The sequence below is a fragment of the Panthera pardus genome, unplaced genomic scaffold (assembly GCF_024362965.1).
Source record: "Panthera pardus isolate Hobbes unplaced genomic scaffold, ASM2436296v1 HiC_scaffold_2, whole genome shotgun sequence".
In the NCBI taxonomy this organism is placed as follows: domain Eukaryota; kingdom Metazoa; phylum Chordata; class Mammalia; order Carnivora; family Felidae; genus Panthera; species Panthera pardus.
In genome coordinates, this window is record NW_026526765.1 from 99041302 (window position 1) to 99066995 (window position 25694).

The 25694-nt window shown below is 35.7% G+C and overlaps 2 protein-coding genes across 7 annotated transcripts in view; both read right to left on the reverse strand.

Moving 5' to 3' along the window:
* Positions 1-408, reverse strand: part of ANKDD1B (ankyrin repeat and death domain containing 1B) — a 65252-nt gene extending 64844 nt beyond the window's left edge. Inside the window, exon 1 of the mRNA XM_019462986.2 lies at positions 65-408. Within this exon, the coding sequence (XP_019318531.2) occupies positions 65-236 (172 nt within the window). The 5' untranslated portion in view covers positions 237-408. The remainder of the gene's footprint in view (positions 1-64) is intronic.
* Positions 409-4732: 4324 nt separating this feature from the next.
* POLK (DNA polymerase kappa) overlaps positions 4733-25694 on the reverse strand; it is a 73023-nt gene continuing 52061 nt past the window's right edge. For 4 of the 6 annotated variants that reach the window (XM_019462993.2, XM_019462992.2, XM_019462987.2 and 1 more), the window contains 9 exons: positions 24982-25221; positions 23243-23367; positions 21901-22067; positions 19580-19612; positions 12425-12521; positions 10424-10595; positions 7624-8568; positions 6544-6586; positions 4733-6364 (listed from right to left, as the gene is read on the reverse strand). In XM_019462993.2, coding sequence (XP_019318538.2) covers positions 6289-6364; positions 6544-6586; positions 7624-8568; positions 10424-10595; positions 12425-12521; positions 19580-19612; positions 21901-22067; positions 23243-23367; positions 24982-25221 — 1898 coding nt within the window. In that variant the 3' untranslated portion in view covers positions 4733-6288. The remainder of the gene's footprint in view (positions 6365-6543; positions 6587-7623; positions 8569-10423; positions 10596-12424; positions 12522-19579; positions 19613-21900; positions 22068-23242; positions 23368-24981; positions 25222-25694) is intronic. The other 2 variants (XM_019462991.2, XM_019462994.2) reach the window with 2 other exon arrangements.

Here is a 25694-nt window from a genome sequence, read left to right on the forward strand (position 1 = left end):
CAGTCCTGAAACGCCCACCAGGCGCCGCCACCGCCACGTTTGCACGCCGCGTCCTGGAACTCACGGATCTCGTGTCCCGCCGCCGCCTCCTCTCGGGGCCCCTCATGCTTCGGGATCCAGGGTCGGACCACCGCGCCCCTCAGATCTTCCCGAAGGCCCTTCGCGGCCGCGGCCGCGCCTCGCAGTAGCTCTCGCGCCGCCGCCTGGCGACCCGGGCTGCTTCGGGCGGGATCCATGTGCGTCCCCGGGGGGGGGGGGGGGGGGGCGCAGCGCGCGGGCGGGAAGGCTCGGTCGGGCCGCTCTGTGGCTCTCGGTTCCGGGCGGTCTCGGGGCCGCTTGCCCCGCGTTTTCCTGCGCAGCCCAGAGCGGCCGCCTGGGCGGGTCTGCCTGCGGGTGCGGCTTGCGCCGTCTCAGCATTTGTTTCACCTGAGGTGAAGCGCTCTGCGAAGACGCCCAACTCACACTTGAGTGCTTCGTACAACTTTGAGAAACGTCGAGGCTGGATTTGTAACCAACACTTAGAACTTCAGTATTGAATCACTCCTAAATGGTCTTCCAGAATTTTCCTTGGAATAAAGTAAGTCTCTCAGTTTCTTCTCCCAAACCTTGGTATCCCATTTTAATGCAGTCGTGAGCTGTTGGACTCCCCGTCTTGGGTATTATTTCTTAGCGGTTTATAAAATTGATCAAATAGAGTAATCTATTCAGGACAACCGTGTGCCTAGCTCAAATTCTAGTAATAGTGAAGAAAAACGGAGTATTGGAGGACAACCGGGACTTCTGCCCTGAATCCACAGCACCTGAGCACAGTGGGTTCAACGGGTTACAAAATCAAACCAAACAAAACAATGGCACATCTCACATTAGCAGATTTTAGGAGTGAAAAAAACAAACCCAAAAACCTAAGTCCTCATAAAACAGAACTAGATTTGACCCCAGAACTGACCCACCTTTTTACACGCATGCGCGTGCGCAAGCTCGCGCACACGCACACACGTTTAAGAGACCATTGTCTATAAAAATGCACAAGATGATTTAAAGAGAAATGAGCTAATGAAAAAAATATAAAGAAGTGGACATTTTCAAGGGGTCTTACAAGGGTAGACAGATTTCAATAGACAAGGGTTTGGTAGAGGTTGTGTGTGTGTGCACACATATCTAAGGTATGTATATCTATGTATATGAATGTTTTAGGAGTTTGAAATCATAATAAAAAGAGATGGGTTAGAAGTAAAGCGTCAACACTATTTGCCTCTGAATTATCTTCAGTCTCACTGAGCAACAATTAGAAATTACATCACATTTGTAAGAACAGTTCAATATTATGGTTTGCTTAACAAATGGAATGTTTCCATTACTCACCATAATAGCATTTGAGTTTTTCTTGAACAACTGTTAATCCAACTGTTTTGCTCTGCATTACAAAGCAAAAGTGATTATCCCTGAATTATACAACAAAAGAACAGTTTTTGCTCCAGGGAAATAAACTCCATTGCTCTGTGAAGTTCACTAAAATCCTACCAGCACCAGGTATGTTCAAATCTATTACCACTTTTCAAAATGGAATATTACTTAAAAAAAAAAAAAAATCAGCACTAGGCACCAAGTATGGTTTTCAAAATGGAATATTTCCTCAAAAACCATTTTTTTAAGCCTAAGGTTAATAGTAATATTTGGAGCCTTCTTCCAAATACTTCCAAGCCACCCAAAAGAGGCCACACACAGTAATAAAACATTTATAATGCAAGCCAATGTCCAATAAAGGAAAAGAAATATAATTCCTTCTTTCTGGAAGGCCCATCCCTTAGAGCCCAGCTTGAGTGCAGCCACTTACATCAGCCACCACCTGTCTTCCCAGAGAAAAACAGTAAGATAGTAATAGACACCACTCTTTGGTTACATATTATTCATTTATAGGTCATCAAATGATAGTAGCACTAAGCGCCACGCCATTCACTTCACACCTAGAATTTGGAGATCAGCGAAGACAGCCTAGGATCTCTAGCAACCTGCAATCTAGTGGGACAAGACCACAGCAAAGCCATAGTGAGGAATGTTTCAGTGTCCTCATAGAGAAATGGAAGCACAAAGGAATGACTGATCAGCTTTTCCAGAGGGCAGAGCCCTCTCCTGAAAGCAGTCCCTGGACTGAGTTGAAAGATGAGTAGTTGTGAATGGTGGGAGACAGCAAAAACACATTCAGGAAGCACATTCAGGACAGAGGGAGCAAGCTTCATACCAGAGGGGAGAAATAGCTTGGTCTCTTCAGGAAACTATAAGCTGTGCAGTCGGACTTGAATGGCTTTGAATGCCAAGCCTATGTTTGGAGTGTATCATGGAGAATGATATGTAGCAGCTAGCTTGTACTGGCTTGCAGGATCAGATTGTTAAATTTTCAGGAACTTTGTGAATTGTTTTTTTATTATGATTTTGGGTCACATATGAACAAGTGTGTATAAAATATGTATGTACAGCTTAAGGAATTTCTTTAATGTTTACTTATTTGAGAGAGAGAGTGTGTGTGCAAGTGAGCAGGGGAAGGGGCAGACAGAGAGGAGAGAGAATCCCAAGCAGGCTCTATGCTGTCAGCACAGAGCCTGATGTGGGGCTCGACCCCACAAACTATGAAATCATGATCTGAGTCAAAATCAAGAGTGGGACGCTCAACCTACTGAGCCACCCAGGTGCCCCTAAAGAATATTTTTAAAGGCAACCTCCATGCAATCAACCACCCGAGAAATGGAACACTGATTGTATCCCAGCAGCTCTATGTACCATTCCCCAATCACATTTCACTATCTCCCTAGAGAAGAAACCTTTATTCTAACTTTCAGGAAAGTAACATACTTGCTTTTCTTAGTAATCTGATCTCATATGGATAAATCCTTAACACAACAGTTTTAACTATTTTGCACTGCTTACAAATGTATTCATGCTGATGGCATGCCATGACTTGCCATCTATGACTTACTTCTTTTACTCTAGATTGTTTGTGATATTCATCTACTGTTGGCTTACTGCCTTCATTTTTGCCACTGTATAGAATTGAATTGTTTGAATAGACATGAATATACAATGGTAGAATTAAATTAATATCTGGTTTATTTTCCATTTTTGGCTATTAAAGTGCTGCTAGTTTAGCAGGATTCTTACACAGAGTCATGATACCGAGGCTTTTCTTTCCAGGAGGCAACTTTCTTCATGCTGGCATTGCTCAGTTGGGTTTGTACCTGAAGAACTGAGCCCCGAACGTCACGTGGCATAGTTCTTTACATATTTTTTACTTCTTTGATTAAGTGGTTTCATGTCACAAGGTTGTGAGGGATGTTGTCATGTATGCTTATAGCCAGGTTGCATTGAGGTTGTTTTTTTATTTTCCGTAGGGAGGGGACCCTAGGAGCATTCTTGTACATACTTCCTAAGGAACATGTTCAATATTTTCCCCAAGACATTGTATCAGTTAGGGCTCTGAGCAGGAAAAACGTTTGTATTGTGAGATGAATTTAAGGACCATTTACAAAGGTGTGGGGGAACCACAAAAGATACCGCAGCACCCCAAAACTAATAAGAGCAAGGCTCTGTTGCCACTCCCAGGCTGATGGGGTGAGGGAAGGAAAGGATTATCAGAAACTGAAGAGAGCAGAGAACACAGTATAAAGAAATTGTGACTAGGGGCACCTGGGTGGCTCAGTCAGTTAAGCATCTGACTTCAGCTCAGGTCGTGATCTCAAGGTTCGTGAGTTTGTTGGGCTCTGCACACTCAGTCTCAGTGCAGAACCTGCTTTGGAACATCTGTCTCTTTGTCTCTGTCTCTCTCTCTGCCCCTCCCTCACTTATGCTCTCTCTCAAAAATAAACATTAAAACAAAAAACACAAAAAAACAGTTGTGACCTTCGGTCAAGGGACCTAACCTGCTCAAGATGATCATACCAAACTTACATGTGGGAATAAATACCCAACTTCATCTGCTTTCCTCCCTGAAATCTCCTGTAGTTGTTTCCCCGTTGCCATGGCCCCTTACTAGACAAAAACATGGTCAAGGGCCAATAATTTGGCCAGTAATTTGGAGAGCAAATGGAAGAAAACCAACAAAGGTGTTTATTTAGGAGTGCAGTTGCTAGGTTAAGTGTACACATCTTCAAATTTACTGAAGAAGGGCAAACTGTTTTCCAAAGTGATTGTTTTCAAAAGTAGAGTTTACATTGCTCCACAACATCACCACAATTTAATATCATTGGATCTTTTCATTTTTGTGAATCTGGTAGGGATGTAGTGATACTTCTTTGTGGTTTTATTTTTTATTTCCCTATTTCTAAAATGGCTGAGAATTTTTCATATTTCGTGGCCATTTGGACTTCTTTTTATGTAAAGTGACATTTAAAGTCTTTTGTCCAAATTTCTATTGGCTATCTGTCTCTTTCTTACTAATACAGAGGAGTCATTTTTACCTTCTGGATTATATATTCTGGATACTAGTTTGGGCCAGTCAAATGTGTTGCAAATATGTTCTCTCAGGTGGTTCCCTATGTTCTGACCCTCTAAGTAGATAAGATCATAAGTGGTTATTCTTTGTAGTTTTGCTGTATTTCCTAAAAATACCTCAAAGCAAAATCATAATGAGAAGTAAAATGAGATGGATACATTAAATAGAAGAGAATGTGGAGAGAATTCGGGGCGGAGAGAATTCGGGGCAAAGAGAATCAAAGACAAAGAATCAGAGGTGAGAAAAGAGTAGAAAAGTAAGAAAACCATTTTTATTGGCTAAAAGATCAATGAAACACTTCCAATTTTATTTTAAATTATTATTAAATATTACTAAATGATAACATTCAATTACATGAATCACATAGCTGAAAATAATTTCATATTTAAAGTTGAAAATACAGTAAAAATAAATCTGAGGCAAGATGGAAAAAACAAAATATGATACTATTAACTTTTCAAGACATTAAATCAGTGCTTTACTAAACTTAATTTTGTACAGAATTGAGATATATAAATCACATAAGAACTCTGAACTTGCCATAGCATAGGATAATAATTAGGCCTGAGACTGGCATAATAAATATAATAATACAATAATTTAAAGTCAGTGACCACTTTGGCCAAAAGTTGTATGAGATTCTAATTTAACCTATTCCTAAAATATTATTTCTTTATAAATTCAGATAATGAGCTATAACATGAAAAGTAGGAAAAGAGACAACAAAAATATAAGAGGCAAAAGATTCAGTTCTTTAAAGGAGTAACAGAAAATGGCTTCCATTTCATGTTTCAATTAAATAATTGTTTTTTGAAAACAATTCTATTAATAGCACAAAAGTATTTGCAGTAACTACGATGATCACTATTAAGCTATCTTCTTTCATTAATATTAACAAAAATGTGATAGAAATATAAGATGAATGAGATGCTTTAATACACATTAATCTTTTGAATTACTTCTTTCTAAAGGGTTACAATAAAAATAAAGTGAGCGTACAATTTATCCTTTTTTATAGATCTGTGTAAAGTATAAACATAACTGTTAAGAAATGAAATACCACCACTTAAAAGTCCTATACAGAAATTAACACCTTGAATCTTACACTAAATATTGTTAAAGTGAGCCACATGCTTATTCATAAAGGAATTCTAAATAAAGAAATCAAAGGGATAATCAAATTTTAAAGAATTCTTTTAACACAGAAGATAATACTGTGATATTATTTTCCTGAAGATAACGAAACCTTCATGCTTGTTCTGCCCAGCTAATATTCTTCATAGAACTTAGAATAAATTTTAATTACGAAGGCTCACAAGGTATTTGAATATCCCAGGAGGTAAACTACGAATATATGAAGTTGTAGAAGTTACCAAAATCAAATATAGCAGTCCAATGCCAACAAAGTGGTTAAGTGCTGAAATATTATTATGCTAACATAGGTTTGTGAGAACCTCTGAGAGCCCTTACAAATATATTTTTATATTTATTATAAAATGTAATTACAAAAAAAATCATTTTCTGATTCCATTCCTAATTTCTCATTTTAAAATGATCTGTAACAGGACTGATTTCTGATTGATGTATAATAGAAGTGAAATTCTCTTGGTTATCCAAAATGTGTAAAGAAGTAAACTAGTCTATATTCCAAATTCATATGAAGGAAATGTCATTTGGGAAGGAATTATTGCACTTGTCTTTCACTAAATGAATTTGTAAACTTAATGAAGAACAAGAGATTTGTTGACTATAAAGTAACAAGTTTCAAGTAAGAATAAAATGTTCAATGGTAAAATGTTCAATATTCATTTAAAAAATGTATCAAGAGTGTGTCTGGGACTGTTTGGTTTTACTTTCTTTGACGATGAGTACATTCCTGGCCTGGAATGAAAAAGAACAGCAATTAAAATGCAAGAAGATATTTTTTAACTGTTTTGCAAATCACTGATTTTTAAAATTGTACTTGATTTATAAGAGCAGATTTTAACATTCCCTAAAAATTAGACCTCAAAATATAACAATTTTATAGCCAGCTTTGTTAAAACTCAAATTAGCCATACCTTTTTGTTTTTGTTGCAGTCTTTTGTGCTTGGCCTGAGGTATCTTTAGAGGAAAGAAAAGTCAAGAAATTCCATAATGAACAACATGAAATAATTATAAAGCCGTATAAAAATCTAAAGAGGTAAAGCTGAGTGATTAAAGATAATAAAAACTTCCTTAGTACTACATAATTTATATGTAGACATACCAGAAACTAACTTTATAGCATTATTTCTTTGTAATTTACTTATTTTATCAGTATACACTTAATTTTATTTTTGAAGTTGAGTTAGACTCAGACTACCAAAAAACAACTTAAAGAGGCTTTCTGGTTGTGTGATTATAGTTAATTTACCACTGTGCCTTGGCAAAAGTTTTCTTAACGAATTTTTTTTCTTCTTTTTTTAAATTGAAGTATAATTGACACACAGTGTTCTATTAGTTTCAGGTATACAACACAGTGATTCAACAAATGATATGCTGTGCTCACCACAAATGGAGCTATCATCTGTCACCATACAGTACTATTATAGTCCCATTGACTATATTCTCTATGCTGTACCTTTTATCCCTGTGACTTATTCCTTCCACAGGAATCTCATTTTCTATGAGATCACTTAGCTCCCTGAATTTATGAGTTCGTTCTGTGCTAAATCAAGCCCCAAATGGAGTTTTCCCAAAATGTAAAATCTAATGGCTTCGGTTAATTCTAACCTATGCTAATAAGGTAAATAACATTTTCCTAAATGGCAGCATACACAAACTATCCCTTTAATTGTATATGCTTCATATTTAACAACAATCTCAATTTTAATAAAACATTCCTATATAATCAAGTCCTTTAAAATGACTACAGGGAGCGCCTGGGTGGCTCAGTCGGTTGAGCGTCCGACTTCAGCTCAGGTCATGATCTCATGGTCCGTGAGTTCGAGCCCCGCATGGGGCTCTGGGCTGAAGGCTCAGAGCCTGGAGCCTGCTTCCGATTCTGTGTCTCCCTCTCTCTCTGCCCCTTCCCCATTCATGCTCTGTCTCTCTCTGTCTCAAAAATAAATAAATGTTAAAAAATAAAATAAAATAAAATAAAATGACTACAAACTCACCAGTACTTTTGGTGCTTTCTCTGGGTTGATTAGTTAGATTATCCTTTCTCAGTTCCTGGATAATGCCTTTATTTAAGCATATATCCACATGCATATTGAACAGGTTAAGATCTGAAGTCTTTTGTTCCAGGTTACAAATAGGACAAACTAGAGCTTGGGTTATTATCACTTCGGGTAAATAAGGCTGGGGGGATTCTTGCTGACTTGACCCCATATCTTCCAGTGAAACAGGGGAGAAAGAATTCTGATAATGTTGCTCAGTATTAAACGATTTCCTTGGAAAAACAGCACATTCCTCTTTGCTGTGCTTATCACTTAAAGCACCTACACTTTCTGCTTTAGGTGGGTTACCTTTAGTCTCTACTAGCTCTGCACAATCTACTGAATTGATTCCTGAATGCTTCTGATGGGTTTCATAATCCTGCTTCTCATGGAGTGAAAAAGAATGATGTACATTTTCTTTCCTGTTAACTTCTGTAGAGGAAGCATGTGAGCATGAGAACATTTTACGGTCTTCATTAATTGAAGGTCCATCAAGACAGGCATCTACATGTTTATTAAAGGCTTCCAGACTGATGCTTCCTTGCTCCCTAAAGCAAATGGGACAGGTAAATATCTGAGACTTATTTGAATTCTCTGATGTTTCTAAATTCTCGTTCATCTTCTTTAAAACTTGGAATGAATCTGATGTCTGTAAACTTTGTGTATCCACAGCTTCACACTTAAATGTGTCTTGTTGGCTCCATTTCCTTTCTGATCGCTTTTTATCAAAGAAGCTCTTCTTTTGAGACATTTCTAGAGGTTTTAGAAACTGATCTTTGTCAGTTTTCTCTAGCATGTGCCCAGTAGCTGACAGAGCTTGGTTTCCAGCCTGTAAAAAGCCAATAATGCTCCTTTGTTGCTGTTTCTTGTCTTCTTCATTGGGAAAACTAGATAACCGTACACCTAAATTAAACCAACCACAATTAATTGCTTAACAAAGCCAATTCACTCATAATGCATAAAAATATTTTGCATAATATTGTTGTGACATATATACAAAAGGCTGTTTAGAGAAAAATAATAAGCAATACCGCATATTTTCTGAATTAAAGGATGAGTTTTCAAAACAGGTACTTTGCATGAAATTTACATTCCTTTATAAAACTGGGTGTCACTAAATAGTATCTGTTGGGAGTTCGCATGATTATATAAGTCTTTCAATTAACATCTGACATAAGTTACCATTAAAGATCAACTAACTGAGGCACCTGGGTGGCTAGTTGGTTAAACATCTGACTTCTGCTCAGGTCATGATCTCACAGTGTGGGTTCAAGCCCTGCATCAGGCTCTGTGCTGACAGCTTAGAGCCTGGAGCCTGCTTCAGATTCTGTGTCTTCCTCTCTCTGCCCCTCTCCCACTTGCACTCTGTCTCTCAAAAAATGAATAAACATTAACAAATAAAAAAAAAAAAAACAACTAATTGGAGTCAATTTCAAAAACTCTTTAGCTCTTTTTTAGGTTCACAGCAATAGTGAGCAGAAAGTGCAGTTCCTACATATCCTCTGCCCGCACCACGCACAGCCTCCTCCAACTGACATATTGCACCAGAGTGGTACATTTGTTACAAATGATGAACGTATAGTGACACAACATTAACACTCAAAGCTCATAGTTTACATTAGGTTCACTCCTGGTGTTGTACATCCTATGGATTTTGACAAGTGTTTAATGATTTGTATCCACCATTATATAATCATACACAATAGTTTCACTGCCCTGGAAGTCCTCTGTGCTAAGTCTATTTATCCCTTCCTCACCCCTAACCCTTGACATACACTGATCTTTTCACTGTCTCCACAGTTTTGTCTCTTCCAGATTTCATAAGTTTGAATCAGACAGTATTTAACCTTTCAAACTGGCTTCTTTCTTTTAATAATAATAAATGTAATATAATAATATAATTTACATTTAAGGTGCCTCCATGTCTTTTTATGTGCATTTTTATTGTTTCCAATTTTGGCAATTATGAATGATGCTGTCATTAACATCTGCTCTTTAGATTTGGGGTCTTGTTTTTAGTTTATTTATTTATTTTGAGAGAGAGCGCAAGAGAGAGAGACAGCACAGAAGGGGCAGAGGGAGGGAAAGAGAGAATCCCAAGCAGGTTCTGCACTGTCAGCGTGGAAGCCCAGGCAGGGGCTCGAATTTCGGAACCATGAGATTGTGACCTGAGCCAAAGTTGGAAGCTTAACGGACTGAGCCACCCAGGTGCCCTGGCACTTTAGCTCTTTTATTTAACAAACTTTATTCAATCAATTTCAAGTGTGTGCTGTCTTTCATACATGAAAGCATGGCTAATAATCCACTCTTAGCAGTAAAGTTGGCATTTGGAGTGATTGTCCATATACCTCCTCTCACCCAATTCTCTTTAACCTAGTGTGATATTTTCTTGTTTGCTACAAAAGTATTAATGTGTTTATCATAAGGTGGTGCCTCAGATACCAAAACAGTATTACAAAACATAGTGAGTATATGCACTAAATTCACTTTCATAAAATCTGAAAAGTTTAAAATTCTGAAACATACCTAGCCCGAAGGATTTCACTAAGTAGTAAGGAAAAGAACAACTTTATCTGGTTCTTATGGGGATTAAATTAATGAGCATTGTTCCACCTACATCAGGTTCTAAGAATTAAGAAAAATGGCAGCATAGGTACAAACTCCTCAACAGGTTTAAGAGATAAAACGAAGGAGAGACTATTTCCCAAGTTAATTTATTTGGGAAGGTCTAGCAGATTTAAGGAAAAACAAGTCATACCCATAAGTCTTAATCTCAAGGGATGTGGAAAATCAGCATCGATTTCTGTTCTTAGCAAGTCTTTAGCAATAGCAAATATTTCTTCTGCAGTAGAAACAACAGATGAAACTGTACATGCACGAGTTTTTACTTCAAAATTTACATTCTTCAGTTTAATGGTAACAGTTCTACCCTGCAACAAACAGAATACATTGTTACATATGGCTTTCTAACTTCTAGAAAAAAGTTAATTTGTAGGTTACAAAAATTTAGAAAGATCTCTTAAATACACATAATATAGAAGTATAATCAATTATTTATAAAACATGGTAATGAAATCTGCTAAAAAGAATAACTGAAATATCTAAAAATCCCATTTTAGCCAATAATTATTACTCCCCTCACACTTACTGTGTGTCTACTGTATGCTAGATACTATGCTAAACCATTTGCACATAAGAACTCCCTTTACAGTTACTGTTTAATGGGTACAGGGTTTCAGTGTGGGATAATGAAAAAACTCTGGAGATTAATAGTGGTGATGGTTGCACAATATGAATGAACTCAATATGACAGAAATGTAACTTAAAAATGGTTAAAATGATAAATTCTATGTTATGTGTATTTTATTACCCCCTGGAGGTTCTGAGTGTGGGTTGACTTATTAACTCACTTCCAAAGAATAGAGTATGAAAGGGAAAAATAGTAACTTCACAGTGGAGAAGCCTAGCAAACACTAACTTAACCAGGTGACAACGGTTAGTATCATTTATGATACCTTGTAGTTATCATATACCCTGATAGGATGTAATGAGGACAGTTCACTTCTGGTACTCTTTCTAAAAATTCATAACCTGGTCTAATCATTAGAAAAACATCACCCAAACCTGGATGGAAAGACATCTTGCAGGATACCCGGCCAATACTCCTTAAGACTGTTAAGGTCATGAAAAACAAGGAAATACTGATAAACTTTCACAGATTAGAGGAGATTGGGAGACACGACAACTAAACACAGCGTGGTTCCCTGGACTGAATCCTGGAACAGAAAGAGGACTTTAATGGAAAAAGAGTAAAATCCAAATAATGTCTGGAGGTTAGCCAATAGAAATGTGCTAATGTCAGTTTATTAGCTTCGACAAATGTACTGTAATAATATAGCTATGATAATACAGGGTATATCAGAACTCTCTATATTATCTTTGCTACTTTTCTTATAAATCTGAGATGATTCCCAAATTACAGGTTTATTAAAACAATTTTTTTTAAAAATCTTCACACTCAGGTATGATAGAAAAGGATTATACGATATATAATGTACTTATATAGATATCCCATTCTTTGTAATAACCTTTGTTGTTTTGGGGGGTTTTTTGGTAATAACTTTTGAATACCTTTGTGCTACACTTTGTAAAAACGCCACCTCTGGTTTGAGAGTTTGGAAAAATACTACATATAGATTGTTGTGAGTGAAGGTTATAAAATAGAAATTCAGGGTCTTCAAGGTTTTGTTCTCAGTATGTTAAACAATCTGGAATTCGAGAATTGAAACAAAATGCCTATTTTAGAAAATTGTTGTCTACCTGAGGAAAACATTAAAAGATGGTTGGAAAGACATTTATAATAAGTAAATACAGTTCTAGGGAAATCATTACCTTTGCTTTATTCTCTAATGCCATTATAAGTCTGATTCTGAACTTATTCAAATGTACTCCTCAAGTAGTATAAACTCTGGAATTATACTGGAGCCAGCCCACCCTCCTAAGTTGTTTCTTCATCGACTGATCTCAGTATAGGCCTCAATTATGGGTCAGAATTGAATTTGTCTCTCTTGGGGATACTCTATATTTCTCAATTTATTGAGAAACTGAATCTATCTCTATTGGGGATTACTCTTTATTTATTGGGGATACTCAATATTTCTCAATTTGTACTCAGATGCAAAATCTAACTCTTCCTTTAAGGTAGTATTTTATTATTAAAAAATGTTAAATCTAAGAACACTACATCTAAATAAAGTACCTTTAATCCTTCTTTCTGCAGATCTTGAGCAAGTTCACTGCAAAGTTCCTGGCACAAGCTATACTGTTCTTCTGCTTTACTCATTTCACTGAATGTCCTAAAAAGACAAGAATGATTTTGGTGCACAAAGTAAACTATAATTCAGGATAATTTAGGAATGAGATAGTATGTTTTAATGGCCTGTCATTAAGTTATATTTTTCTGCAGTACAAAACAAAATTTTCAGATGAACTAAGATATAATTAAGAAAAAACATCTAAGATCTACATGAATAATGGGAGATCATTTATAGTTAAACTGATTTCACCTATAGTAGTTTTTTTAAAAGGAAGTTAAAGTCTGATATATCTCAACAATAAGAGAAGGAATAAAAACTGTATGATCATTTCAGTATCTGCAGAAAAAGCATTTGACAAAGTATGACATCTACTCATGATAAAAAAAAAAAAATAACTCAACAAAGTAGGTTTTAGAGGGGTGCCTGGGTGGCTCAGTCAGTTTAGTGACCAACTTTGGCTCAGGTCATGATCTCACAGTTCGTGGGATCAAGCCCTGCGTTGGGCTCTGTGCTGACAGCTCAGAGCCTGGAGCCTGCTTCTGATTCTGTGTGTGTGTGTGTGTGTGTGTGTGTGTGTGTGTGTGTGTGTGTGTGTCTGCCTGCCCCTCCCCCATTTGCTGTCTCTTTCCCTCTCAAAAATAAATTAAACATTAAAAAAATGTTAAGTATGTTTAGAGGAAACATATCTCAACATAAAAATGCCTTATATGAAAAACCCATAGCTAACATCATATTCAATGGGGAAGAACTGAGAGCCTTTCCTCTGAGGTCAGGTACAATACAAGGATGTCCACTTTTACCACTTTTATTCAACAAAATACTAGAAGTCCTAGCCACAGCTATCAGACAACAAAAAGAAATAAAAGGCATCCAAATTGGTAAGAAGTAAATGTTTTCAGGGGCGCCTGGGTGGCGCAGTCGGTTAAGCGTCCGACTTCAGCCAGGTCACGATCTCGCGGTCCGTGAGTTCGAGCCCCGCGTCGGGCTCTGGGCTGATGGCTCAGAGCCTGGAGCCTGTTTCCGATTCTGTGTCTCCCTCTCTCTGCCCCTCCCCCGTTCATGCTCTGTCTGTCTCTCTCTGTCCCAAAAATAAATAAAAAACGTTGAAAAAAAAAATTTAAAAAAAATAAAATAAAAAATAATTAAAAAAAAAAAAAAAGAAGTAAATCTTTTCACTATTTGTAGAAGACATGATACTATATATAAAAACCTTGAAAGATTCCACTAAAGAGCTACTAGAACTAATAATGAATTCAGTAAGGTTGCAGGATACAAAATCAATGTACATAAATCCACTGCATTTCTATACACTAATTATGAAGCTATGGAAAAAGGAATTAAGAAAACAATCCCATTTACAATGTACTGAAAATAATAAATACCTAAGAATAAACTAAATCAAAGAGGTGAAAGACCTGTACTCTGAAAACTATAAAACACTGGTAAAAGAAATTGAAGACAACACAAAGAAATGGAAAGACATTCCATGTGCATGGATGGGAAGAACAAATATTGTTAAAATGTCTATACTACCCAAAGCAATCATAGATTAAATGTGATCTCTGTCAAAATACCAACAGCATTTTTCACAGAACTAGAACAATCCTAAAATTTGTATGGAGCCCCAAAAGACCCTGAACAGCCACAGCAATCTTCAAAAAGCAAAGCAAAGCTGGAGATAACACAATTCCAGATTTCAAGTTATACTACAAAGCTGTAGTAATCAAAACAGTATGGTACTGGAACAAAAACAGACACATAGATGAATGGAACAAAATAGAAATCCCAGAAATAAACTCGACAAAGGAGGCAAGACTATGCAATGGGAAAAAGACAGTCTCTTTAAGAAATTATGTTGAGAAAACTGGACAGCTACATGCAAAAGAATGAAACTGGACCACTTTGTCACAGCATACACAAAAATAAACTCAAAATGGATTAAGGACCTAAATGTGAGACCTGAAACCATAAAAATCCTAGAATAGAGATAGAGAACAAGCAGTAATTTCTCTGTCATTGGCCATAACAATATCTTTCTAGATACGTCTCCTGAGGCAAGGGAAACAAAAGCAAAAATAAACTATTGGGACAACATCAAAATAAAAAGCCTATGCACAGCAAAGGAAACAACCAACAAAAACAAAAGACAACCTACTGAATAGGAGAAGATATTTGCAAAATGACATATCTGATAAAGGGTTAGTACCCAAAACATATCAAGAACTGATACAACTAAATACCACCCCCCCCAATAATACAATTAAAAAATGGGCAGAAGCCACATTTCTCCAAAGAAGGCATCCAGATGGCCAACAGAGACACATGAAAAGATGCTCAACATCATTCATTGTCAGGGAAATACAAATCAAAACTAAATGAAATATAACCTAGGGGTGCCTGGGTGGCTCATTCGGTTGGTCATCCAATTCGACTCAGGTCATGATCTCACAGTCTATGAGTTTGAGCCCCGCATCGGGCTCTGTGCTGACAATTCAGAGCCCTGGAGCCTGCTTCGGATTCTGTGTCTCCCTCTCTCTCTGCCCCTTCCCTGTTAATGCTCTGTCTCTCTGTCTCAAAAAGAAATAAAACATTAAAAATAAATAAATAAATAAATGAGATATAACCTCATACCTGTCAGAATGGCTAAAATAAAAAACTCAAGAAACAACAAATGTTAGCAAGGGTGTGGAAAAAGGGGAACCCTCTTGCACTGTTGGTGGGAATGCAAACTGGTACAGCCACTGTGGAAACAGTATGGAGGTTCCTCAAAAATTTTAAAATAGAACTACCTATAATCTAGTAATCACACTACTGGGTATTTACCCAAAGAATTTGAAAACACTAATTTGAAGGGACATGTGCACGCTTACGTTTACTGCAGCATTATTTATAATAGCCAAATCATGGGAGCAACCCAACTGTCCATTGATAGATGAATGGATAAAGAAGATGTGGTATATATGTATGCATGTGTACACATATATATATGTATACACACACACACACACACACACACACACACACACAGCAATGGAACATTACTGAGCCATAAAAAAGAATGAAATCTTGCCATTTGCAATGATGCAAATGGATCTAGAGCATATAATGCTAAGCAAATAAGCCAGGCAGAGAAAGACAAATACCATATGATTTCACTCATATATGGAATTTAAGAAGCAAAACAAACAAAGGAGAAAAAAAGAGACAAACAAACAAAAAACCAGACTTGTAACTCTAGAGAACAAACAGATGGTTACCAGAGGGGAGGTGGTTAGGGGGATGGATGAAATAGGTGAACGGGATTAAGAGTACTTATCTTGATGAGCACTGAACAATATATGGAACTGTTGAATTACTACACTGTACACCTGAAGCTAATATAACATATTAACTACATATACTGGGATTTTTAAAAAGTTGATTACAGTCACTAACAGATTATGATAATGCCCTCAGAACTTATAACACATTATTATATACATGTACATAGACTGCTACAGAGGGTTATCTTAAGAAAGTATATATGAGAACATTATTCCAATTACTGTTCATCTACTTTTTGGAATAGAAGTATTTTCAAGTAGACTTAAGGGGGTTGTTCCTGGCACCTAGGTAGAGTTAGTCTAACAGACAACTGGAAATGGAGGGCTGGTGATATTAAATGTAGAAATTTGAATTCATCTGCACCCAAGTATTGAAAGTAGGCAAGGGATCATCTTAACATAAAAGAGGAAGATGCTAAAAAGAGACCAGGGTAATGAGTTAAAAATCCTGAGCAGAGGACTATTCAGTAAAGAATACCCAGTTCTCCTCCAACCAATATTTCCAGCTTCCCAATCATTTAAATTTCTCCAGAATATTTTATGTATAAGCAAACAAATAAACATTTTCTCTTAATTTTTTATATAAACTGTAGAATATTAGACACACTGTTCAGCATCTTTTCAATTCATCCTGGTTGAGATTTCCTTATGAATAAATAATTCCCTCATTTTTACATGGCAGCCTAATATTTTAATTTAAAGATGTAAGATCATTGAACCAATTCTCTAGATATTTAAGTTACTTTCTATCTTTTACTATCACAAAAAAACATAATGAATAATCTTGTATACATGTAAAATGACATGTGATTACATGTGTAAAATGAATTCCTAGAAAAAGAACTATGGGATCAAAGTACATGTGTATCTGTGATTTTAAGAGCCATTGCCAAAATGCTTCACCCCTGGGGTAGGCAAAATAATAGTCCCCAAAGATGTCCAAATCCTAATCTCTTGGAACCCAGTACATTACATGATAAAGGGTACATTGCAGATATGATTAAGTTAATATAGGGAGAGTATCCTAAATGGTCCAGGTGGGTCCAATGTAATCTCAAGGGTTCCCTTAAGAAGAAAGCAGGAGGGTGAGTCGGATAAAGATGAGATGCTAGGTCTGAAGATGATGAGTCAAAGAATGCAAGCAGCCTCTAGAAGCTTTTGGCAAGGAAATGGATCCTCCCCTGGATCTTTAGAAAGCATGCAACCCTGCTAATACCTTAATTTTAGGACTCCTGACCTTCAGAACTGTAAAAGAATAAATTTGTGTTCTTTTAAGCCACTAGATCTGTGGTCATTTGTTATAGGACCAGTAAGAAACCAGTACACTCCCTCCAGAGTTTATAGCTATTTTACTCCCACAGTCTTATCAATAGGGTATCTTTGCCAACCCATTGGTGAAAAGGCTTTCTCAGAGAACCTTCAATCTGTATTTCTTAAACTATAAAGATTGGGAATATTTCCAATGTTTTAACAGGCATCTGTACTTGCTTCTCTGTTGAGTAGCTCTTTCTTCATTTTTTCCTATTGGCTTGCTGGCCCTTTCTCCCACCTCACCTCCCCGACTATGTAGCTTCTTTCTTTTTTTTTTTTTTTTTTTTTTTTAAGTTTTTATTTAAATGCCAGTTAGTTAGCAAACAGTTTAATATTAGTTTCAAGTGTAAAATACAGTGATTCAACACTTCCATACATCTGATGTTCATCACAACATGTGAACTCCTTAATTCCCATCACCTATTTCACCCATACACACACCCACCTCCCTTCTGGTAACTTCAGTTTGTTCTCTATAGTTAAGAGTATTCAGGGGCACCTGGGTGGCTCAGTCAGTTAAGCGATCTACTTGGGTTCAGGTCATGATCTCATCGTTTGTGTGTTTGAGCCCTGCATCAGGCTCTGTGCTAACAGCCGCCTGCTTCTGATTCTGTGTCTCCCTCTCTCTCCACCCCTCCACCGCTCATGCTCTGTGTCTCAAAACTGAATAAAAAATTTTTAAAAAAAATTTAAATTGTTTCTTGGTTGCCCCTTTTCCCCCTATGCTTGTTTTTGTTTCTTAAATTCCACATATGAGTGAAATCATATGGTATTTGTCTTTCTTTCTCTGACTGGCTTAATTTTGCTTAGGATTATACTCTCTAGCTCCATCCATGTTGTTGCAAATAGCAAGATTTCATTCTTTTTTTGTGGCTGCATAATATTCCATTGTGTATATATACCACATCTTCTTTATCCATTCATCTGTTGATGGATCTTTCCATAAATTGTCTACTACAGATAATACTACTATGAACATCAGGGTGCATGTATCCCTCTGAATTAGTATTTTTGTATTCTTTGGTTAAATACCCAGTAGTGCAATTGCTGGATTGCTTCCAACAGTATGAGGAACTTCCATACTGTTTCCACTTCCAAACTGCATCAGTTTGCATTCCTACCAACAGTATAACAAAGTTCCCCTTTCTCCAAATCCTTGCCAACATGTGTTGTTTCTTGTGTTGCTGACTTTAGCCATTCTGACAGAGGTAGTGTGAGGTAATATCTCATTGTAATTTTGATTTGTATTTCCCTGATGATGAGTGATGTTGAGCATCTTTTCATGTGTCTGTTGGCCATCTGGATTTCCTCTTTGGAAAAATGTCTGTCCATGTGTTCTTTCCATTTTTAACAGGATTATTAATTTTTTGGGTGTTGAATTTTGTAAGTTCTTTATATATTTTGTATACTAACCCTTTATTGGATATGTCATTTGCAAATATCCTTTCCCATTCTGCTGGCCCTTTCCTAACAAATGTTAATATTAGCTAATATTAATATTCTTGGGTAGTAAGTAATATTCTCAATAACAAAAGAGAAAATGGAAGAAAAAATTCATTAAATAGGACAGTACTATCTCAATTTTGGATGCGCCCCCCCCCCCCCACCACTTCTTTTCCTTTGATTGCTTTTATGTAAATCACAGCCTAAAACAGAAATTTTTATCAAACTCATTTATTGAATATGTTGTCTTGTAAAAGTCATTCAGCTTTTCTGATAAAAAATAGTATATGTGAGGGGTGCCCAGCTGGCTCAGTTGGAAGAGTGTGGGACTCTTGATGTTGGGATCATGAATTTGAGCTCCACATTGGGTATAGAGATTACTAAAAATAAATAAGTGAACTTAAATATAATATATGTGAAAAATGAACACAACCTTGTACTAGACCAGTGGTTCTTAAACATTTCAGTGGAACGCTGGTGTTTGGAGGAGAGATAATTGAGGGACTTTTCAATGACATATTTCCCAAAACAATAAACTCCCCTCAGGATTTCATTTGACTGCCAGACAAGATTACAAACCACTTGAACTAGGTCCCCTCTAAGCTCTCTTTCATCAAGCTTACTATTTGATGCTTATGTACATTCACCAATATTTGGAAAGTTTCAGGAGTAATTTCCATGGTGCCTTCTTAAATCTCCCAAATAACTACCCAGTATAATTTTTCTTATCAACAAGGCTAAAAATTAAGATTTAGAATCCTAAAATGCTTGGTTTTCACTGAAGAGAAGCAAAACTAACACTAAAAAAATTAACTGCAGTTAAATTTTTTCCCACTGAGAGAATGGCAAGCAAAGGTAATAAAGCACTGTACTGGGATATTTACTTTAGTAGTGTCAATTACTGAAAAATGTCATTTGGTTTGCAAACAGATTTTTCTGTTTCAGTGATATTTTACTAAAAATTAAAAATCAGTTAAAAAGAACATGAATTATGAACAATTAATAATAACAAAACATTACCTCTCAACGCTCATGCTTTTCCTATCTCCATCCCTTGAAATGAAAAAAAAGAAAAAAAGTTTTCTTTGCATTCTCAAAGAAGGCTCGGTTCCATTTAGTCAACTAAGAGGATTTAATATATCAATTACCATTTAAAAATCTCAGTAATGTTTTTTGTTACAATTTATACACCGTGAGAAACTGAGTTTTTTAAATCTCAAAATAAAACTATCAACAAAGAATATAGATAAGATGCTAATATGATTATGTGTGTAAAGGATCCAGTCTATCTCTATCAAAGAGAATAAATATGAAAATAGGTTGATATTATAAATTGCTTCTGTTAAAAGCCTGAATATCAAAACCATGACTTACAGAAACCAATAGGAGTAAGAAGCATAATCATTTGCAGTTATACAATATATGTAATTAAATATCAATTACCTAGTTTTTGGCCATGTATATTAACTTCACTCTCTTATAGTTACTTATTACTCATTTTTACTATATATAAACTTCAGTTAGAATTTGGACACAGTAGTAGGATGATTGGGAATCTAATCCATCTAGTTTGGTTGGATTCTAGCTGTCCTGATAGGAGTAATTGAAACCAAAAAGCTGAAATGATATGTAGATTATTCGTTTTTCACATACTGAATGAACCTATTAGGAATAAGGCACTGTTCTAGGCATTGGGCATATAGTTATGACCAAAACAGAGCAAGTTCCTATCCTTAAGAAACATATCTTAGTGGAGGGAGACAAGTAAACAAATACAGAAGTAAATATGGAATATGTTAGCAGTTGAGAATAACTACAGATTAAAAAATAAAGCAGGATAGGGGAATAGAGAATGTACATAGAAGAGAAGGGAGGTTTGATATATTATAAATTACCTATGCGTTTCACTTCAGCATTACCTACATCTTTAAATACCACAGTTTAATATATGCTATGTTATATCAAGAACCATATTATTTTCAAGCACTATGGAAATAAAAAGAGGATAATTCTTAGATTAAAGAAGAAAGTCTTATTTCCCATTACCTTCAAATATTAGACTATGCATAGTAATGTGATTTCCTTCTCTGATCTTTCATTATATCCACTTAAGATCAAAGTCAGCTCACTATGAGCTTAAGAATGAGGAACATGGAGATACTGCACAACCTGCAATGTCTACAAGATTTAGCAGGTTTAATTATTTTATCAAACTTCTTTCATATGTCTCCTCAGTAATCTTCCTGCTTTCCTTTAGTTTAAGAATCAGAATACCAAGGAGTTATTTTGAGGGCAGGCTGACAGGATGATAACAAAATTATAAAAATAGTGCCCATTGTTAATTCCCATTCTTTTTTAAAATTCCTTCTTTTCACCCACTCCCAACCGTGTACGCTTTAGCTCTAAGATACTTCTTTTTAAGACTGAGATCAAAGAGTGGCAGGGAAAAATCCTAGGGCCTCTCCTCTAGCTGTTTCCTCTTCTCCTACATCTTTGTATGGCTGGCCACTTCAGGTCCCTGCCTCTGGGGGGGACATAATCGTTTGCAGTTATACATGTAATTAAATATCAATTACCTAGTTTTTGGCCATGTATATTAACTTTGCTCTCCTATACTTACTACTCATTTTTACTACTCAACAGAACTTCAATTAGATTATGGATCATGCCTCTGGATCATGGCTGCAACCCCCTACTCTTAAGGCCCAAGTCATTTTCCCGTCCCTTACTCTGCCTTACTTTCTTCATTTGTTTATTTGGTTACTTCCTGTTTCCCACACTATTATGTAAACTCCATGAAGGCAGGAGTTTGTCTTGTTTCCTAGTATTCTTCCCAGTGCCTAGAACAGTACCTAACAACGTAATTAGTCAGTACTGAGTGAATCTGTCAATTATTTACAAATCTGGAAAAGAAAAGAAATATAGTTGTTAGTTCAGAAAGCCTTTCAAAGAATTAAAGAGATTAAATCAAAGAGATTAAATCTCTTTGCTTAAGGGGTAAATTCTGGAATATGAGCCACTTTCCTTCCTCAGCAATCACAACACCATTGTCGTTATGTTCTAAATGAAAAATAAGACAGGTACAGAAAAGAAAGAACTCATCATGCCTCTTGTCTATCTACCCAATTGCTGTGGCCAACAGCCAAAAAGTGATTCTTTGTTCCTCTTTTCCTTTCCTCCCACCTCCAATCTTTTGACTTTAATTCAAAAATTATATTCTGGAATGAACTAGCCTAAAAAAATTTTTAAACATATTATCCTTAGAGCCTCCATGTCAATGGTTAATATTGCTATTTCAGCAAATGATAAAGAAAAAACAAAATGACTATACACATAGATACCTTGCCAGGAGTGTTGAACCTAGACCCAGGGAAATATGAAGGAAATGATGCCAAGATGTTTCAGAGAAAAGAAGAGAAAGTAATGCCCTCTGTTGGTAGAGTTCTGTACAAGTAATAATTCCAAGGGCCTTTAACATTTTCTCTGTAACTTTTCCTATCCCAGACACCTAGAAAAGAGTCAATATTTATCATTAATAAAGTTTTACATTAAGGCAAGAACAGATATTTAACCTCATTATACCTTTTATAACCAATAAAAGGTACGAATAATGTAACTATCTTCACAAGTCATGCAAGAAAACTGCTTTAATTATTTTTGGGCACATCTAAACAAGTGCTATAAGGAATTAAAATTTTTAAATTTCAGGTAATTTGAAAAAGTATTAAGAAAAGAATTCTATTATAGAAACTTAGAAAATGGAATAAACAAATTAAAAATAAACAGCAAAACTTATGAATCTTTAGTATACTATTATCTGTTGTGACCCACTAAAGCTGTTATGTTCCAAAGTTCTCTGACCCCAGAACTTTTTTTTTAATGGAACATCTACTCATACCTTGAAAACCACACTGGAAAATGCTGCTTTATAGTTACATGTTATATATTCTAAACTATTCAGTGATCATACATTATATTCTTTGAACTGCTTCTTAGCCTTTTGGCTAAGATCAAGTGTAGTACATTATATTCTTTGATTACAGCCTTTGTTCTGAGCATTGAGAGATTTTTATTTAAATCTACTCCTATACATTATGTTGAGCAAGAAAATTAAGCCCCCAGAACATCAAATAGTGTCTAGTGTAATTATTGTTTTTTAAAAAAGCATATATATGCAGAAAAATCTACAAGCTGTAAAAAATAGTAAAACACACCCTTTCTCTTACCCTGAGGGATCATTTTGCCATTTTAAAGATAATATTTTTTTTGGTTAAAACAAATTTCTAAATCTCTGAAGTCTCATACCTATTGATCTGGTGGCACCTAGACTTTAGAACTAAAATAGTATATTAAGTTATAGCTGAAAGGACTCTTCCAAGTATTCTTTTTATTTCTGTTCTTCTTAGTAGCAGTACACTTAAAAATCTTTCATCTATTACTTTCTTAAAAATTTTCAGCAAACAAGCTTCTTAAACCTCAGTTTAGGGTTTCATACAAAGATTTCTTCAAGCCCAAACTCAATCATCCATTTTACTTCTTGCTTGTTACCTATACCTCTAGAACTTTTCAGCAAAGAATGATTATTACCATCCTAAATAGTGTCTCTTCCGAGTATATTTATATGAATACATATATGTTTATTTATATAAATAAAATTTATATAAATTCTATATAAAATCTCACCTTTCTAATGGGTAAGTCCTTGATGAAATCCATCACAGCTTCTCTATTGGGGAGAATTTGGTATTGTCCATTTGGTTTATTCTTATCACTGCATACTTTTGCTAACATTGTATTTGGGGCAATGCCTTAAAAGAAGAACACCCTGATGACTCAAAGAAGTTGACATATATGATTTTAAAATATATGATGACAATACTGAAAAAAAATGGTGAGTACAAAACATCTGAAATGATGTGGAATGGTACTTTAAAAATAACATTTGATAACTTCCTATCTCCTCAGGGCTCGATATGATTTTAGGAAAAGGAAATGTAGTAGTTACTGTGACAGCAAAAATAAGGAACATTTAATCTCTCCATGGTATCTTATTTTATTTTTAAAAATTTTTAATGTTTATTTATACTTTTGGGAGAGACAGAGTGACACAGCATGAGCGGGGGAGGGGCAGAGAGCGAGGGACACACAGAATCTAAATCAGGCTCCATACTCTGAGCTGTCAGCACAGTTCAAACTCACTAACTGTGAGATCATGACCTGAGCCGGGGTCAGATGCTTAACTGACTGAACCACCCAGGCACCCCTCTCTCCATGGTATTTTAAAGTCTACGAGTAATTTATGACTTTAAGTAATATTATTAGTTTATGTACCATTTTTAGTAGCAATACAGGGCTGACTTATAGAAAAGATCCAGAATATAACTTAGGATGGATGTTCACTCTTTGAAAAGGTCTTCTGTATAGATTATCCACATAAAAAAAATCAGGGCGCCTGGGTGGCTCAGTCAGTCAAGCATACAACTTTGGCTCAGGTCATGATCTTGCAGTTTGTGGGTTTGAGCCTCACGTTAGGCTTTATGCTGACAATTCAGAGCCTGGAACAAGCTTCGGATTCTGTGTCTCCCTCTCTCTCTGCCCCTCCCCTGCTTATGCTCTGTTTCTCTCTGTCTCTTAAAAATAAGTAAATGCTGTAGAAATAAAATAAAAAATAAATTTAAAAAAATCAAATATTCTAGGTTGCATTATACTTAAAACAATGATAATAAAATACATGCATTCTTTTCATGTTATACACAAAGCAAATTAATACTTTTCAGGAAGGTGTTTTAAAATCTCTAGGAGTCTCAATGAGTAAGATAACTTAAAATACTCAGATAGAGTCATTAAGTGATTCATTTCTATTTTTATACACATCCTACTAAAATTTGTTACTTATTCTCACACTTTGGCATAGAAAGGAAAGATTAATGTAATCATAATATGGCTTTTATAAGATAATGTTAAGACACAATGATACCCTCATGGGTTACTGACAGTTGTGAAGCTCTTTTTCCCTTCACTAGCTGGCCCTAGATTGCTATGTAGCTAGTTGGGGTTTTTTCTATCTTCTACTTTGTGGTCAGCTGGGGTCTTTCCTGAACTGTAATCCTGGACAGGGCTGAAGTCTTCAAAGGGAAAACCAATAAAGCTAAACCAATTAAAATATTGAATGCTTAAAAAAAGGATAGCTACATTAGATTTATGAAAGTTTTTTCTTTGGGCTCATGGGCCTTTCTGCTGAATTCCAATTTACCTGTAGGTTCACAGTATTCTGAATAGGTAAAGTCATTAGAAACTGAAATCATAAAGGGTAAGTAAAATGTCACTATATACTTCATAACCAGAAACTACTAATATTACACTTATATTAGCCAGTCTGAAATTTTTAACTATGGGGTAGTCATCAAATCCCTTTTAAGTACCTGCACTGGCTGTCAATGTTGTTTTTTGCTCAATTCTGAAACGAATTTCCTTTACGGCTTCCTCGGCTGATGTTCCAAAAACAATCGCATTTTGGAGTATTTGAGGATTATTTTGATCTTCAGAGTTTGCTTGGAAAGGATTTCCTTGGGGGTGCAAATCAGGAGGAATGTCATTAAAGAGTAGTGGAGGGATGGATCGCTCCTGCTCACTCACTTTATTCACTTCTTCTCCGGGTTTATCTAAATTATAAACAGGAACAGTAATTATCTTCATAAATACAAAAGTACATACTTCATAAATTACGTTTCCCTACATTCTTTTTAAAGACAAAGCAAATCTAGTTTAGTTTTGTTTCTCTTTTTTTTTTTTTAGTTTTGTTTCTAAGAACCAAGATGACAAATGTTATTTATATTTTGTAACTGTTTAACAAAGAAAATACTGATTCTAAGTTTTTCTTAAAAGGAATATTATCTATTTCCATGATATACACTTTAAGAAGAAACATCCTATGTAAAACTCACTAATTTGTGTACCATACCTAAATTAACTAAAATCTAGAAATGGGCCTAGTCACATTACTTCTTTTTTTTTTTTAAAAAAAGCTTTTTTTCCCTTACTCATTAAATTAGAATTTAGGATTGAGGAAAAATGCATTAGCAATCAAGAATAATTATGCTGAGAAATAAAGTTTTTTTAGAGAGAAAAAAACCTT